This window comes from Natrix helvetica (genome assembly GCF_964273705.1).
Source record: "Natrix helvetica genome assembly, chromosome: 2".
In the NCBI taxonomy this organism is placed as follows: domain Eukaryota; kingdom Metazoa; phylum Chordata; class Lepidosauria; order Squamata; family Natricidae; genus Natrix; species Natrix helvetica.
Window position 1 is genome coordinate 20,568,539 of NC_138552.1, and position 14,199 is coordinate 20,582,737.

The 14,199-nt window shown below is 38.6% G+C and overlaps 1 protein-coding gene across 3 annotated transcripts in view; it reads left to right on the plus strand.

Moving 5' to 3' along the window:
* The window catches only part of NIPBL (NIPBL cohesin loading factor), a 177,579-nt gene that overhangs the window by 122,072 nt on the left and 41,308 nt on the right, over nt 1–14,199 (plus strand). For all 3 annotated transcript variants that reach the window (XM_081940543.1, XM_081940542.1, XM_081940544.1), the window contains 8 exons: nt 1,586–1,689; nt 2,965–3,051; nt 4,493–4,724; nt 5,410–5,561; nt 6,397–6,477; nt 9,892–9,992; nt 12,546–12,684; nt 13,539–13,621. In XM_081940543.1, coding sequence (XP_081796669.1) covers nt 1,586–1,689; nt 2,965–3,051; nt 4,493–4,724; nt 5,410–5,561; nt 6,397–6,477; nt 9,892–9,992; nt 12,546–12,684; nt 13,539–13,621 — 979 coding nt within the window. The remainder of the gene's footprint in view (nt 1–1,585; nt 1,690–2,964; nt 3,052–4,492; nt 4,725–5,409; nt 5,562–6,396; nt 6,478–9,891; nt 9,993–12,545; nt 12,685–13,538; nt 13,622–14,199) is intronic.

Here is a 14,199-nt window from a genome sequence, read left to right on the forward strand (position 1 = left end):
GTCACTAATTATGATCAGGATGGGCAGACTCCACTACTGTTGTTACTCAGGGACTGTTTGTACTCTGATATCTTCTCTTTTAAAACTTTAATATAAATATCAATAAATGAGAATATTTGTAGCTCAGGGTTGAAATGGGGGTCCTTGGTGCTCTCTGAACTTGGTTGTTTTCTTCCAGATGCTTCATTACTCAAACTAAGTAACCAGCACTGATGATGTTACCTAGTTTGGGTAATAATGAAACGTCTGCAAGAAAAGAAGCAAGCTCAGAGAGCATAAAGCAGGGGTGGGTTCCTGCCAGTTCTAACCTCTTCTATAGAAGAGGTTCCACAAATCTACAGTGCCGTTTAGAACCGGTTCCAGCTCCCTCCCCCCGCCCGTCCGCACATCATCAAGAAGAAGTGCGAGAGGAGGAATTCTGGGAATTGAAATCCACAAGTCTTAAAGCTGCCAAGTTTGAACACCCCTGGGTTTTTTTTCTAAAGGGTTAGGGGTGCAAGGGTCTTGTAACTTGACAGCTTTAAGACTTGCACACTTCAATGCCAGAGTTCCTGAGCCAACATGACTGGAGGAGGAATTCTGGGAGTTGAAGTCCACAAGTCTTAAAGCTGTCAAGTTTGAACACCCCTGGGTTTTTTTTTCTAAAGGGTTAGGGGTGCAAGGGTCTTGTAACTTGACAGCTTTAAGACTTGTGTGCTTCAAATGCCAGAGTTTCTGAGCCAACATTTTGGTTGCTAAGTGCCAAGCCACTCCCATTCGGTCACATGGCTGGCAAGCCACTCCCACCTGGTCACATGCCTGGCAAGCCACTCCCACCCGGTCACATGGCCAGCAAGTCACTCCCAAAAAGCAGGCCACACCTACAGAAGAGGTTCTAAAAAAATTTGAAACCACTGGCATAAATGTTCCCTCATATATATATCAATTTATTCTATTACACTCTAGTTTTTATTTTTGTTCTTATTCTGATATTCATAACTTTCAAGTTGCTTTATATCTTTCTTTTTGGTTTTAACTCTATCCCATATAAAACTAATTTCTTCCTTGGATTCTTTATTACTATATTTTCCATCAATATTGTTATCTTCTGTGTCAAGATTTCAAAACATTTTTATTGACCTCTCTTAACACTCCCTCTGCCATCTCCCTCCCTCCCTCTTTCTGTCACACGATGGTCTTCCTGATATTGGCTTAGCCTCTGGACTTGTCCATTGTGAATGGTTGGTGAATGGTTGGTAGGGAGAAGTGGGAAGAAATATTTTCCCATACTTTGTCTGGACATAATCCTTCCTCAGCCTCAGCCTATCACTGCTTAGCTACTTAACCTAGCATTGGATGGACAGGGAACTATCTACCATCCTCATTACTTACCTGCTCTCACAGATCTCATGCTGCCATTACCGATATATTTTGCTGATGCCATTCTCCACTCATTTGACACTGCTACATGGTTCTGGTGGCTGTATACGTAAAAGCAGAAGACCAGAGAAATCATTTAACATTAGTTTATATATTTTTGTAATGATGCATTATTTAAGTACATCAAAAGGAAAAGTGAGTGTGTATTCTTTTGTTTTATTTTTAGGTGACGATGATGAAATTCCTCAGGAGTTATTATTGGGGAAGCATCAACTAAGTGAATTGGGCAGTGAATCAGCTAAAATTAAGGCCATGGGCATTATGGATAGGGTAAGTTACTGCTTCCTTAAAAATGAAGACATAGCAGATGTTTACAAGAGACTCTTGTAAAAACTTTTGGTTTGAAATACATTTTGATATTGAAGCCACTTGGGAGAGTCTGAAAAATGCACATCTGTTTTTATCCTTATATTACCAAATATATATATGCTGGTTTTGTTGTATTCGGGTCTTTTCCCGTGTAAGATTGAGATTGTCTTGGGAACCTTTCAGCGAGGTCTCACTCGCCATCTTCAGGCTGTTGCGAACGGAGCTGCCGTATTTCTGTAAATCTTGGTGGGAGGGGATGGAGTGCTGGCTTTGTTTCAGTAAGTGGAATGAAGCTACAGGACATGAAATCAATTTTGAAGGAACCAGGTTAATCTCCAAAACAGAACACTTCAACAAGAGAATAATTATGGAAGCCATCGAAATAGAGAAACACCCCCACAACATGAATAAACGTGACGATACCTCCCGCCTACCAAACATCTGGAAACCAGCCCTAGTCAACAAACAAACCCCACCCACCACCCAGGCCGTTACAATACAAAAAAACAATGCACGCACACAGCCAGCACCAATCAGCACCAATCTACCAATCATGATACAACCAGACAACCAATCATTCCACTTACTGAAACAAAGCCAGCACTCCATCCCCTCCCACCAAGATTTACAGAAAGACGGCAGCTCCGATCGCACTTTAAGCCAAAAACAGCAGCCTGAAGATGGCGAGTGAGACCTCGCTGTCTTACACGGGAAAAGACCCGAATACAACAAAACCAGCATGCATATATATATATGTTCTGCTTCTCAGAGAATACAATACAATAGTAGAGTTGGAAGGGACCTTGGAGGTCTTCTAGTCCAACCCCCTGCCTAGGCAGGAAACCCTATACCGTTTCAGACAAATGGCTGTCCAACATCTTCTTAAAGACTTCCAGTGTTGGGGCATTCACAACTTCCGGAGGCAAGCTGTTCCACTGATTAATTGTTCTAACTGTCAGGAAATTTCTCCTCAGTTCTAAGTTGCTTCTCTCCTTGATTAGTTTCCACCCATTGCTTCTTGTTCTACCCTCAGGTGCCTTGGAAAATCCAGAGTGAACTCTTGTGAGGTCCTTGGCAAGCTGTTTTTAAAAAGTTTAATTCTGAGCAAAATTGAATTTACTTTAAAGCTATTTGTTTTCAATGTTGCATGATGCATGATCTTGGTTTGTCTAATGAATCTAAATGTCAAACACAGAAAAGTATTGTATTTATTGTATTATTTTTGGATTTTTTTAGCTTTCAACTGAAAAAACAGTGAAAGTCCTGAACATCTTAGAGAAAAATATTCAAGACGGTGCAAAGCTTTCGACTCTGCTTAATCATGTAAGTTGTTAAAAAGGTTGATGATAGCATATTAATATTACAGGTGCTTTTATTTGGAATGTGTAATTATTTTGACATAGGTTTGAAGTCCATCAAGTATTAAATTCAGCATTCAGTAATAAATTCAGTCCAAAAGTGCCTGAGAATTCAGTTTTTAACAGCAAATAAGACAAGCCACGATTCCTTGGGATGTAGTTTACCAGATCTATCAGTGCCTTCAACAACAGCAAAGTTTCTAATGCAATGCCTTCACTGAAAAAATCCTTAAAATTTTTGAATCTAACTCTTGTTGAACTGTATATCATTAGGAGTTGACCATAAGAAATGTTTTATAATATGTCATAAAATCATTTATGATCATTATGTTATAAAATATTTTATAATTTTTTTCCAAATTCAGTTCCATGGATTTGGCAATTACTGTATTCTTGGGATGCTGCAACTCTCATAAATACATTGCAAGTGCCCAAATTTTGATCATGTGAGTGTGGGATTTGGCAGTGGCCATAAGTGTAAGATCTGTAATTTTTACACTGAAGTGTAAAAGTAACTTTTTTTCCAATACTGTTGTAACTTAGAATGATTGCTAGCACGGGTTGTAAGTCAAGGACTATCTTTAGTAGCAAATTCTGTCTGTAGTTATCCAGAATATTATACAGATGTGACGGAAATATTTGGTGTGGATAATGAGATCCCAGATTGCAGGACACTCCTCTTCTAGTTTCCGGCGAAGAGCTTTTTCCAAGTTCACAGATTAAAACTACAAGGAGGTTTCATCACAAGTGGTGTCCAATTGAAAGATGCGCATATTTTACAACGGTGGTTTGAACTAGAATGTGAAAAAACAGCCAAAATAATTTTAAATTGTCAATGTGATAATGAAGCATACAGGCTGTCCTCATTTAGTGATCATAATTGGGATTGACAACTTGGTTGTTAAGCATAAAGTCACTGAATGGGGCAGTTGCTAAATGATTATCTAGTTAGATGCATGGGAATAAATGAATTTAGCCATTATGTAGAAATCAAAAACTTAATAATTGTAGGAGAAGAGCAGACAAAGCTTAGGGAATCATCAGCCAAGAGGATTCCCTCAGAATGTTAAGGAACTTAACATTCCCACAAATGGTCTAACTCCAACCTCTCTTGAATTCCTTTGACTCTTATCTGGCACCAATTTAGTGTTGAACTTTAGTTGACTAGATTCTTGTGTATAGGAACTGCAATTTAATGTTTGAGCCTGACAATAATAATGTTACTTTAGATATAACTAATGGGACAGCACAGCTAGTAATAAGCTGGAAAATATATTTGAGGATTTTTAAAATTGAAAAACATGAATATTTCATTAAAGTTTATGAAGTGATTTTTTAAACTTTATTGAGATTTTTCCATATTATTGCTGAAACAGATTTAAGGCTAATGGTCTTATTTTTGACAGAATAATGATACTGAAGATGAAGAAAGATTATGGAGAGACTTGATCATGGAGAGAGTCACAAAATCTGCCGATGCCTGTCTTACAGCTATCAACATTATGACGTCACCCCACATGCCCAAAGCTGTATATATTGAAGATGTAATAGAAAGAGTTATTCAGTACACTAAGTTTCACTTGCAGAACACAATTTATCCTCAATATGATCCTGTTTATCGATTGGATCCACATGGTGGTTAGTATAACAATAAATAAATATATTGATTATCCTGAAAGCTTTTGGCATTTAAATTGGAGGTAGAGATGTTACTATCTGGCCATATTAACAAAGAAGCATGGAATTAGAGTGGCTACTTCAACATTTGCCTTAAGCCAAAATTGATCTTTATTTTCATTTTTGAAAGGCCCAATTTCTGGGAATTTTGCTATAGCTTTTTCCATTCATCAAATGTTCTATAGCTTCTTCTTTGCTATACGGCATCATATTTAATTTTCTTTAATAAAATTTAGCTAAATCCCTATCCTCTTGAGTTGCTGAACCAATTTATATACTAGTTTCCTACAGTTTAGCGCTTTACTTTTTTATCTTTATTTAAGCTTTCGCTTGTTCTGTACCAGTGAAAAACTATTAGCAAAGTTATGGTTACCAAATTCTTAATTCATACATGCCTGTTTTACAGATTGCCTTTCTGTCATCTATAATAGTAGTCATTCCGTTTTGAAATCATTAGTTTAGTGACATTATTTTAGTTAACTTTATTTCATTCGCTCTTTTTTCATGAAGACTTTTGATTCCTTTTCCTAAAAATATGTGATGAATTATGATTGGTGAAAGGAAAAAATATAAACCTTAATAAAAATTTTTGTCTCTCCTCTGATTTGTAATATTCCTAAAATGCAATTTGATTTGATTTTTTTAGGTGGTGTGTTAAGCTCAAAAGCAAAGCGTGCCAAGTGTTCCACTCATAAACAGAGGGTAATAGTGATGCTGTATAACAAAATTTGTGACATTGTTAGTAGTTTGGCTGAATTACTAGAGATACAACTTCTAACTGACACTACAATTCTTCAAGTAAGTTGGATTCATGTCATTCTGATTCCCCCCCCCCCCCCGCCGCACTTTTCCCTACAATGTTACCCTTCAGTAGGTATTTTAATAACTAGAATAGATCATTCCTCACTGCTTAACAAAGCTTTAAACTGCTAGAGTAATTCAATATAGTAGTGTGGAAATTCATTTCTGAATATAATAAGAATAGACAAATATAATTTTGAAGATTAGTAACTTCTATCTAACTTCTAGTAACTTCTATATATTCTATATATCATATATAACAGCGTTCTGTGCGCCTTCAACGTTTAGTCATGCCAGCCACAGGACCATGGAGAAGTCTTTGGATAGCACTGGCTCTTCGGCTTTGAAACGAGATGAGCTCTGCCCCCTAGAGTCGGGAATGACTAGCACATATGTGCGAGGGGAACCTTTACCTTTAACTTCTATCTGATTTTCTATCTGGTCAACAATCTTGTAAAATATTTGGTTTCCTACCATTGCCAACTCTCTAGATATTTCCAGTTGCCTCCTGTTAACTTTCTAAATGTTCCCCTTATAAAATGATTATACAGGGCTTGAACATAGTTTCTTGTAACTGTATTTCACTAGGCTAATATGGAAGCACAGAACTACTGTACAAACAAAGATAATTTGTTTTTTCCCTTCCAATTTGACACTGAACATTTCTTTAAACTTAGCATTATGTTTGTTTAATTGTAATTGTAAACTGACACAACTACTTCATTTAAAAATGTATACAATTTTAAAATATAAACAATGACTGCATTTAACTTAAAACGTTTTTATCAATTTGTCAGCCATAATGAATTCATTTTTTCTTTTTTCATTATAGATTTCTTCAACGGGAATAACACCTTTCTTTGTAGAAAATGTCAGTGAACTTCAGTTGTGTGCCATCAAGCTAGTCACTGCTGTAAGTATACTATTTAAACCAGTATTTCATTTTAAAAATGATTTTGTATTTTCTGTATTTATGTATGTAAAACAATAAGGGATTCATGAGTTACTTAAATTATTTCTTTACCAAAGCTTTACCATTTTAAAACCTAAACTGTAGGTCCTAAAAGCAATTGTAATTTTTAAAAATGGAGAGTGCAAGTGCCAGAATGTACTCTGTCATTAGCATATATTTTCCATTCAACAAAGAAAGAATTCTAGTCATTGCTGCATGTAATATATATTTCAAGATTCATCTGAATTACTTTAAAACATAATTATAGAATATCTAAATCATCTATAGCAGTGGTTCCCAAACTTTTTCAGTCCACCACCCCCTTGGGGCTACAAACTGATCCTCAGTGCCCCCCACCCAGTGGTGGAATTCAAATTTTTTTTCTACTGCTTCTGTGGGCATGGTTTGGTGGGCGTGGCTGGAGGGGCATGTGACTGGGCTGTTTGCACGACGGAAGGAAGATAGTAACAGTAAAATTCAAAACTATAACAATTAATTGCACATTTATTCAAAATCAATTTAAAAACCTTTTTAGTTAATGTTAATTCAACAAAATTGTTGAACATGATCCAGTGATACCAGGTTTTCAAAGTCTGATAGTCATTTGTGACTAGTAACTTAGTAAACTCAGTAAAATTTAGTAACAACTTCACTGTTCAGTAAATTCTTAATGTAATGGATGGGATTGATGAAGTGATACCAGTTTCCCAATGTCTGGTTTTAAGTCACTTAGCAGGAGTCTTAAATCACCACGTTCAGTAATCTGGAGTCGATTTCTTTGCTTGGAGAAAAGTTGGATGACCACACTGAAGCCATGTTCCATCAAATATGATGTTGGAAATGCAACAAGGAACTTCTTAACCACTGTCCATAGTGCAGGATAGTGATCAGAAATTTCTTTCTGTAACCAAAACTCTTGGTACGATTTCTTAAACTTTGGCTTCAGCTCAATGTCATTTTACAGCTCTATGAGTTGTTCCTCCACTACCCCAACTTCCTCGGTATCTGAAAATGGATTTATCACCCAATCTGGAATTTCCATCAAAAGAAGATCCTGATATCACTCAGACATGACTTTATGCAGCATGTCCAAATGGTCACAAAAAACCTGAAGATCATCATCTTGTATTCCACCTTTCTCTTCTAGCTCAGAGAAGCTCGGAAATTGGTATAGCTCGCAACGGCCTATATTGCGCTTGAATGGAGTTAACTTTGAAATAAACGTAGAGATGACAGATTTGGCCTTAATAAGAATTGACCTAACTTCCTTGCAACTGCAAATTCACTTCATTGAATTTTGCAAATAGTTCTGATAAATAAGCAATGTCATGCCTGATCTCTTTGAGTTCACCACTGAGCAAGGCATTCTTGTCTTCAAAAAACTCCACAACAGTATCAAAAAGATTGTAAAAGCATCTCACACAGTTGCCTTTTGATAGCCAACGAACTTCTGTATGAAGCAGCAAACGATCAAAATCTTCATCATTGAAAAGTGACTTATGACCATTGTAACATCCCCATGGTCGTAAGATTAAAATTTGGATGCTTGGCAAGTGACTCATACTGTATTTATGATGGTTGCAGTGTTCCGAGGTCATATGATCATCTTTTGCAACCTTCTGACAAGGCAGAGTCAATGGAGAAGCCAGATTCACTTAACAACGTTAGTAACAAGTGCAGTGATTCATTTAACAAGTGACAAGAAAGATAATAAAATAGGGCAAAATTCACTTAACAAAAGAAATTTTGGGCTCAATTATAATCATAATCTGAGGACTACCTGTAGTCTGCAGCAGGAGGAAAAAGGCTTTTCAGAGAGCAAAGAGATAGCAGAGTTTGGAATGTAGGCAGAAAGAGAGCAGGTTTGTATCTTCCCTAGCAATTTGTGAAATACAGGTGGTCCTTATCTTACAACTATTAGTTTAGTGACAGTATGAAGTTACAATGACACTGAAAGAATTGAGTTATGACTGTTTTTCACACTTACAACTATCGCACCAGTCCCACTTGGCAACTTACTCATATTTATGATGGTTGCAGTGTCCCGGGGTCACGTTGATCACTTTTGTGACTTTTTGACAAGCAAAGTCAATAGGAAAGAAGGAAAAATGCCACTTTATAGCTAGTACAACTAATGATTAAAGATATTTCACTCATTACTGGGAATGAGATCAGGGCAATGACAATTCATTTTGGGCGAAACACAAGGATGTAGTCAGGACATGATGTTAAACTGCAGTGTAAGCTACTTTTATTAGGTGTGTCAATGCTTGAGAACCACTTGTCTCAATTCTACAAACTATTCTGAACAAAACGTGCCTCCCTCTTTCAGCAGATCAGCCAGCCAGCTAATGCTATAAAAATTATTGCTAATTTAAAACACATTTTCTGGAGTATTTCCAGCAGTGGGCAAGATTAAGATTGTTTATTAATCCAGATGATTTTAAAAAGAATCCTATTAACAATACTAATACTATAGAAAAAAATGTGCATCTATGAAGTAGTTGCAAAATCACGCCTGCCCCAGCATGAAAGGATTACAATCCACAACCTCTTGTACGCTGTTCAATCCTTATTTACATAAGAAAGTAGTTCAAGCGGAGTAGACACTCTTCCTCTTAGAATCACATTCCAAAATTTCAGCTTCCCCTGCAATTTTTTATGGAGGCAGCAGCTCAGTTTCTAGACAGCATGACAGACCGGCCGAGGGTCTCTATGCCCTCATATCGGGTGGGACAGGACCTTCGGCTCTTGTGAAGCTGTTCACCCACACGCCCATTCGTTAAATAACAGTGGACTGCGGAGAAGGAAAGTGGCAAAGCCAGTGAGAAGCAGGGAAGGCAACACCATCGCTACATTTAGGGGTTGACGCCCTCCCCGCAGCTGGAGGAGCAGTTTTAACTGCCAGTCTTGCGCGATGAAGAAGAACCCAGCCCTTCCACCCATTGAAGGCGCACACGAGACCCAAGCCTTCCCAAAGGCACGTCATCGCTGGTTTCTGGTGAGGCGAGACTGAGCCGCCACCTCCACACAAGCCGCGCGGGGAAGGACTCTTGCTTTCGGTTCCATTGCATTCCCTTCCGTGCCTGCGCGCTATGCTAGGTGAGTTGGGAGTACAGCACAGCAGAACACCTCCAGCACTCCTCTGCCACCTCCCTTGCCTCTTAGCGCTCCCCTAAGTCATCCCACCGCCCACTTTAAGATAATTGGCAATAGTAAGTTAGTTCTAGAGGGATGGAGCTAGCTAAGAACATGCAAAATAGGATTGGTAGTTTATTGGGCGAAAATCAGAAAAAAATTGTAATGACATTTTCCATTGTATGCTTTTCCTTTATAAAGAACAATATTTTCTAAAAAACCATTGATTTTAAACAGGTTTTCTCAAGATACGAAAAACATAGACAATTAATATTAGAAGAAATTTTTACTTCACTTGCAAGGTTACCAACCAGCAAAAGGAGTTTGAGAAATTTCAGGTAATATATTACAACAAAACACCTATTTGATGCAATATGTATATTTTATATACATATATATTTAAATTTTTGAGGGTTTAAATGTGTTTACCTCTTCCACTGGAATATGGAAATTAATATATGTTTAACTGCATTGGCTCAGTATTATTTTTTGATGAATGGACAGCATAAGAATTATTGAATTATAGTGATGCAATAACTAGAGCAGTGATGACCAACCTATGGTACGCGTGCCACAGGTGGCACACGGAGCCATTAGTTAGGGCACGCGAGGCGCTGCCCTGTCAGCTGGCCAGCACGCACATGCATCACTCTTTTTTAAAGCCATTTTTCGCCCTACTCAGGCTCCAGAGGGTTTATAGGAGCCTGGGGAGGGCGAAAAGAGCCTCCTCTGTACCCCTGGAGGCCCTCCGGAGGCTTCAGGGACCATCCGGAGGCTTCCCTGAAGCCGGTTTGCTCGGAGGGTCGTTTTAAGCTCTCCGAAGGCATCAGGGAAGCCTCCAGAAGGTCCCTGAAGCCTTCGGAACGCTTAAAACGACTCTCCGAGCAAACCAGAAGTCACTTCCGGTTTGCCCAGAGGGTCGTTTTAAGCGTTCTGAAGGCTTCAGGGAAGACTCCGGACGGTTCCTGAAACCTCCGGAGGGCCTCCAGGGGCAGGTGAGGCTCTTTTCGCCCTCCCCAGGCTCCTATAAAGCCTCTGGAGCCTGGGGAGGGCGAAAAAAGCATGTAAAAATGGGGGGTCGTGCATTGCATTATGGGTGCAGCACGCCCGCACACGACCCTCCTGCGCTCCCCCCACTTGAGGCATGTGAGCCGAAAAAGGTTTGCCATCGCTGAACTAGAGCATGGCAGTTGTAGAAGAAAAATCTGATATGTTGGGGTAAAGAATCATACTTTGATTGTCACAGAATTGGGACATATTGAGAGATTTTTTTCAGAAACAAAATAAGTTCTACTTGTACTTTACAAATCCCAAGTGATTTGCTTTGGTAGCTAAATGAAATTCAGTTAAGAATGACCGATTCTATCAGTGCAATGTAGTCAGTGGTGAGTTGCTCTTACCGTAGGTACCGGTACACTGCTCACGGGGGCATGCATCCTGTTTGTGTACATGTGCTGCGCATGCATGTGCAATCCACTGCCCCTGGAACACCCAGCTGCTTGTTGGGGCTCGCTCAGGCGCTGCACGCTATATGTGCGTGCGCAATTGGCCGGTTGCTTTAAAAAGAGGTATAGAACGTGGGTAGGCGGATGGACCAAACGAACCACAGTACCAGTACGCTATCAGCTGCTCCTGGCTACTACTGGTACGGCTGTACCATACCGTAACCGGAGGAACCCACCACTGAATGTAGTAAATACAATGTTACCTTGCAACTGCCCAGATCAGTTCCACTTTTCCTATTAGCTAGTTAATAGGTCTATGTCTTAGTTAAATCTACTACATAAGTACATTGAAAAAATGAAAAAGAGGAAAGAGAGAGCCATGTACGAAACCTAGCTTTTCTACAAATGTACCATATTTTTCAGACTATAAGACGCACCAAGATTTTGAAGAGGTAAATTTTAAAAAAAAGTGTTTGCCTTCCCCGGCCCCCAAGAGCACCCTGCAGGCCTCCCAAACCCTCTACATGCCCCATTTTTTGTGAAAAATAGGGCATGCAGAGAGTTTGGAAGGTCTGCAAAGTACTCCTGGGGGCCGGGAAGGGCAAAAACACAATGCGTGGGGGGTTTGGGAGGTGAAAAATGGGGCGTGCAGAGGGTTTGGGAGGCCTCTAGAGAGCTCCTGGAGGCTGGGGAGGGCAAAAACAAGCAAAAAATGGGGCTTACAGAGAGTTTGGAAGGCCTGCAAATTGCTCCTGGTGGGGCGTGGGAGGGCAAAAACACCCCCGTTTTTCTAAAAAAATTGGTCTGTTTTCACTCATTTTTGCCCTCCCCAGCCCCCAGGAGCACTCTACTGGCCTCCCAAACCCCCTGCATGCCTCGTTTTTTTGCAAAAAAACCAGTCCCGTTTTCGCAAAAAACTGGCACATTTTTCTCTCATTTTTTCCCTCCCCAGTAGCACTTTGCAGGCCTCCCAAACCCTCTGCGCATCCATTTATGCGAAAAACAGGATGGGTGGGGTGGGATTTCCAAAAATGCTGTATTCAGTGTATAAGATGCACCCAGATTTTCACCCTCTTTTTTTGGGGGGGATGGTGCGTCTTATACTCCAAAAATATGGTATTTTTCAGAAATATAAGAAAGAGTTGAAGAAAAATATTTTTAATGTGAAGAAAGCTTGAATGAATGAAAACATTATTTTTTTGATAAATTAATATTTGTTCCAGTCATATTTTAGTTTGTGAAGATTTTACTCTTCTGGGATTGTGGGATGCATTAGCTTCATATTTACAAATCAGATCTGAAGTTTACTCATAGTAATGGGATGCAATCTTTTCTCCAGGGTTGATTCCATCTGAACGCAGTCACTATCTGAAAATTTGTCATGGATTCAAATGTTTGTTGTTGATTTTACTTTTGATAAACAATAGTTTTATATTTATTCCCCAGATTGAATAGCAGTGATACAGATGGGGAACCTATGTATATTCAGATGGTGACTGCATTAGTCCTACAATTAATTCAGTGCGTTGTGCATCTACCATCAGGTGAAAAAGATTCTAATTCTGAAGAGGAATCAAATAAAAAGGTGAATCCGTTTTGGAAATATGTAACTGTTCCTGTGATTACATTAGCTACTGATGTGCATAATAAAAATATAATAACCATAGGAACACATAACAAAGAAGAAAGTTGAGAAAGAAGACAGTGAAGAAACTTTCAACAGAAGGAAACAAATTAAACTAGAGAAAGTAGAGAAAGGAGGATATGGAAAACAGAACTGATGGATTAAAGGAAATATAACTGTAGTGAAGTGAAACTTATCTTTTCCAACCTTCAACTCAGTTATCTCAGTTTAGTTATCTATTGTTAACTGACACTAGGCCATATGTCCTCTAGAAATTCTGTATGTCTGTCCTTTCTTCATATTTATAACTTGCCCAAGTTCTGTAGAATTCTGGGACATGAATAATAACAAAGAACAAAATTAGAACACTGTATAACAATAATATAAAACAATTATATACACATAAATCCTTGACAGAGCCTCTCAATCAAATTTAAAAGGGCTGAAGATTCCCAGACAATGTAAATTACAGATTTTGTTTATGAAATGTCAGCAGGATAAAATTGCCTATACCTCTGGAATAAATTGCTCTAAAGATTGGAGGCTATTTTGAGGAATGCCTGTCATCTGGTCTAGTCCTATTTGCTGTTCATAGAGTGGGTGGGGGGATTACAACCAGATATTCTTCCCATGACCTGGCAAATTTAGTTCTGATGTATTTTGCCTAAAAGGGCTTTATAGGTAAAGCCTAGCGCTAGCACATTGAATTATTGCCATTTTGCTCCTTGCCATCTGTTGTGAGAACCGTATATATTGTATCTGCTATTGCATAAATTTCAATATACGTTTTGTAACTCTGTTCTGTTTTGTTTTAGATTGATCAGGATGTCCTCATTACAAATTCATATGAAACAGCTATGAGGACAGCACAAAACTTCCTTTCTATTTTTCTCAAGAAGTGAGTAGATCTCACATTGTATATTGTAGGACTTATTTTTATTGAACAATTTTAATTTATCCCCATGGAGTTTTTTATATTCTTTAAGACAATGTGGAAATGAGAAACAAAATAAAGATAGATCTTAATTCTAATTGCGAGGCTCATTGCATATGTTGCTAAAAGTAGTGTAGAAAATTAAGATGATAACTTAGTTACAGTGGCACTGGAAAAAGTGACTTATAACAGTTTTCAGACTTACAACCATCAGCATCACCATAGTGATGTGATCAAAATTCTGGCTCTTGGCAACTGACTTGTATTTATGACAATTGCATTTTCTGGGGTCATGTGATCATCTTTTGCAACCTTTCCATCCAGCTTTGAACAAGCAGAGTCAGTGGGGAAAGCCAGGTTTGTTTAATAACCCTAAGATTCACTTAACAACTGCAGTGATTTGCTTAACAACTATGGCAAAAAGGTGGTAAAATGAGGTTAAACTCATTTAACAGCTGCCTTCAGCAGTTGAACTCAATTGTGGTTGTACATTGAGGTCTACCTGTATTGTACTCATTGAGAAATAAGTGTCATTTATAAGT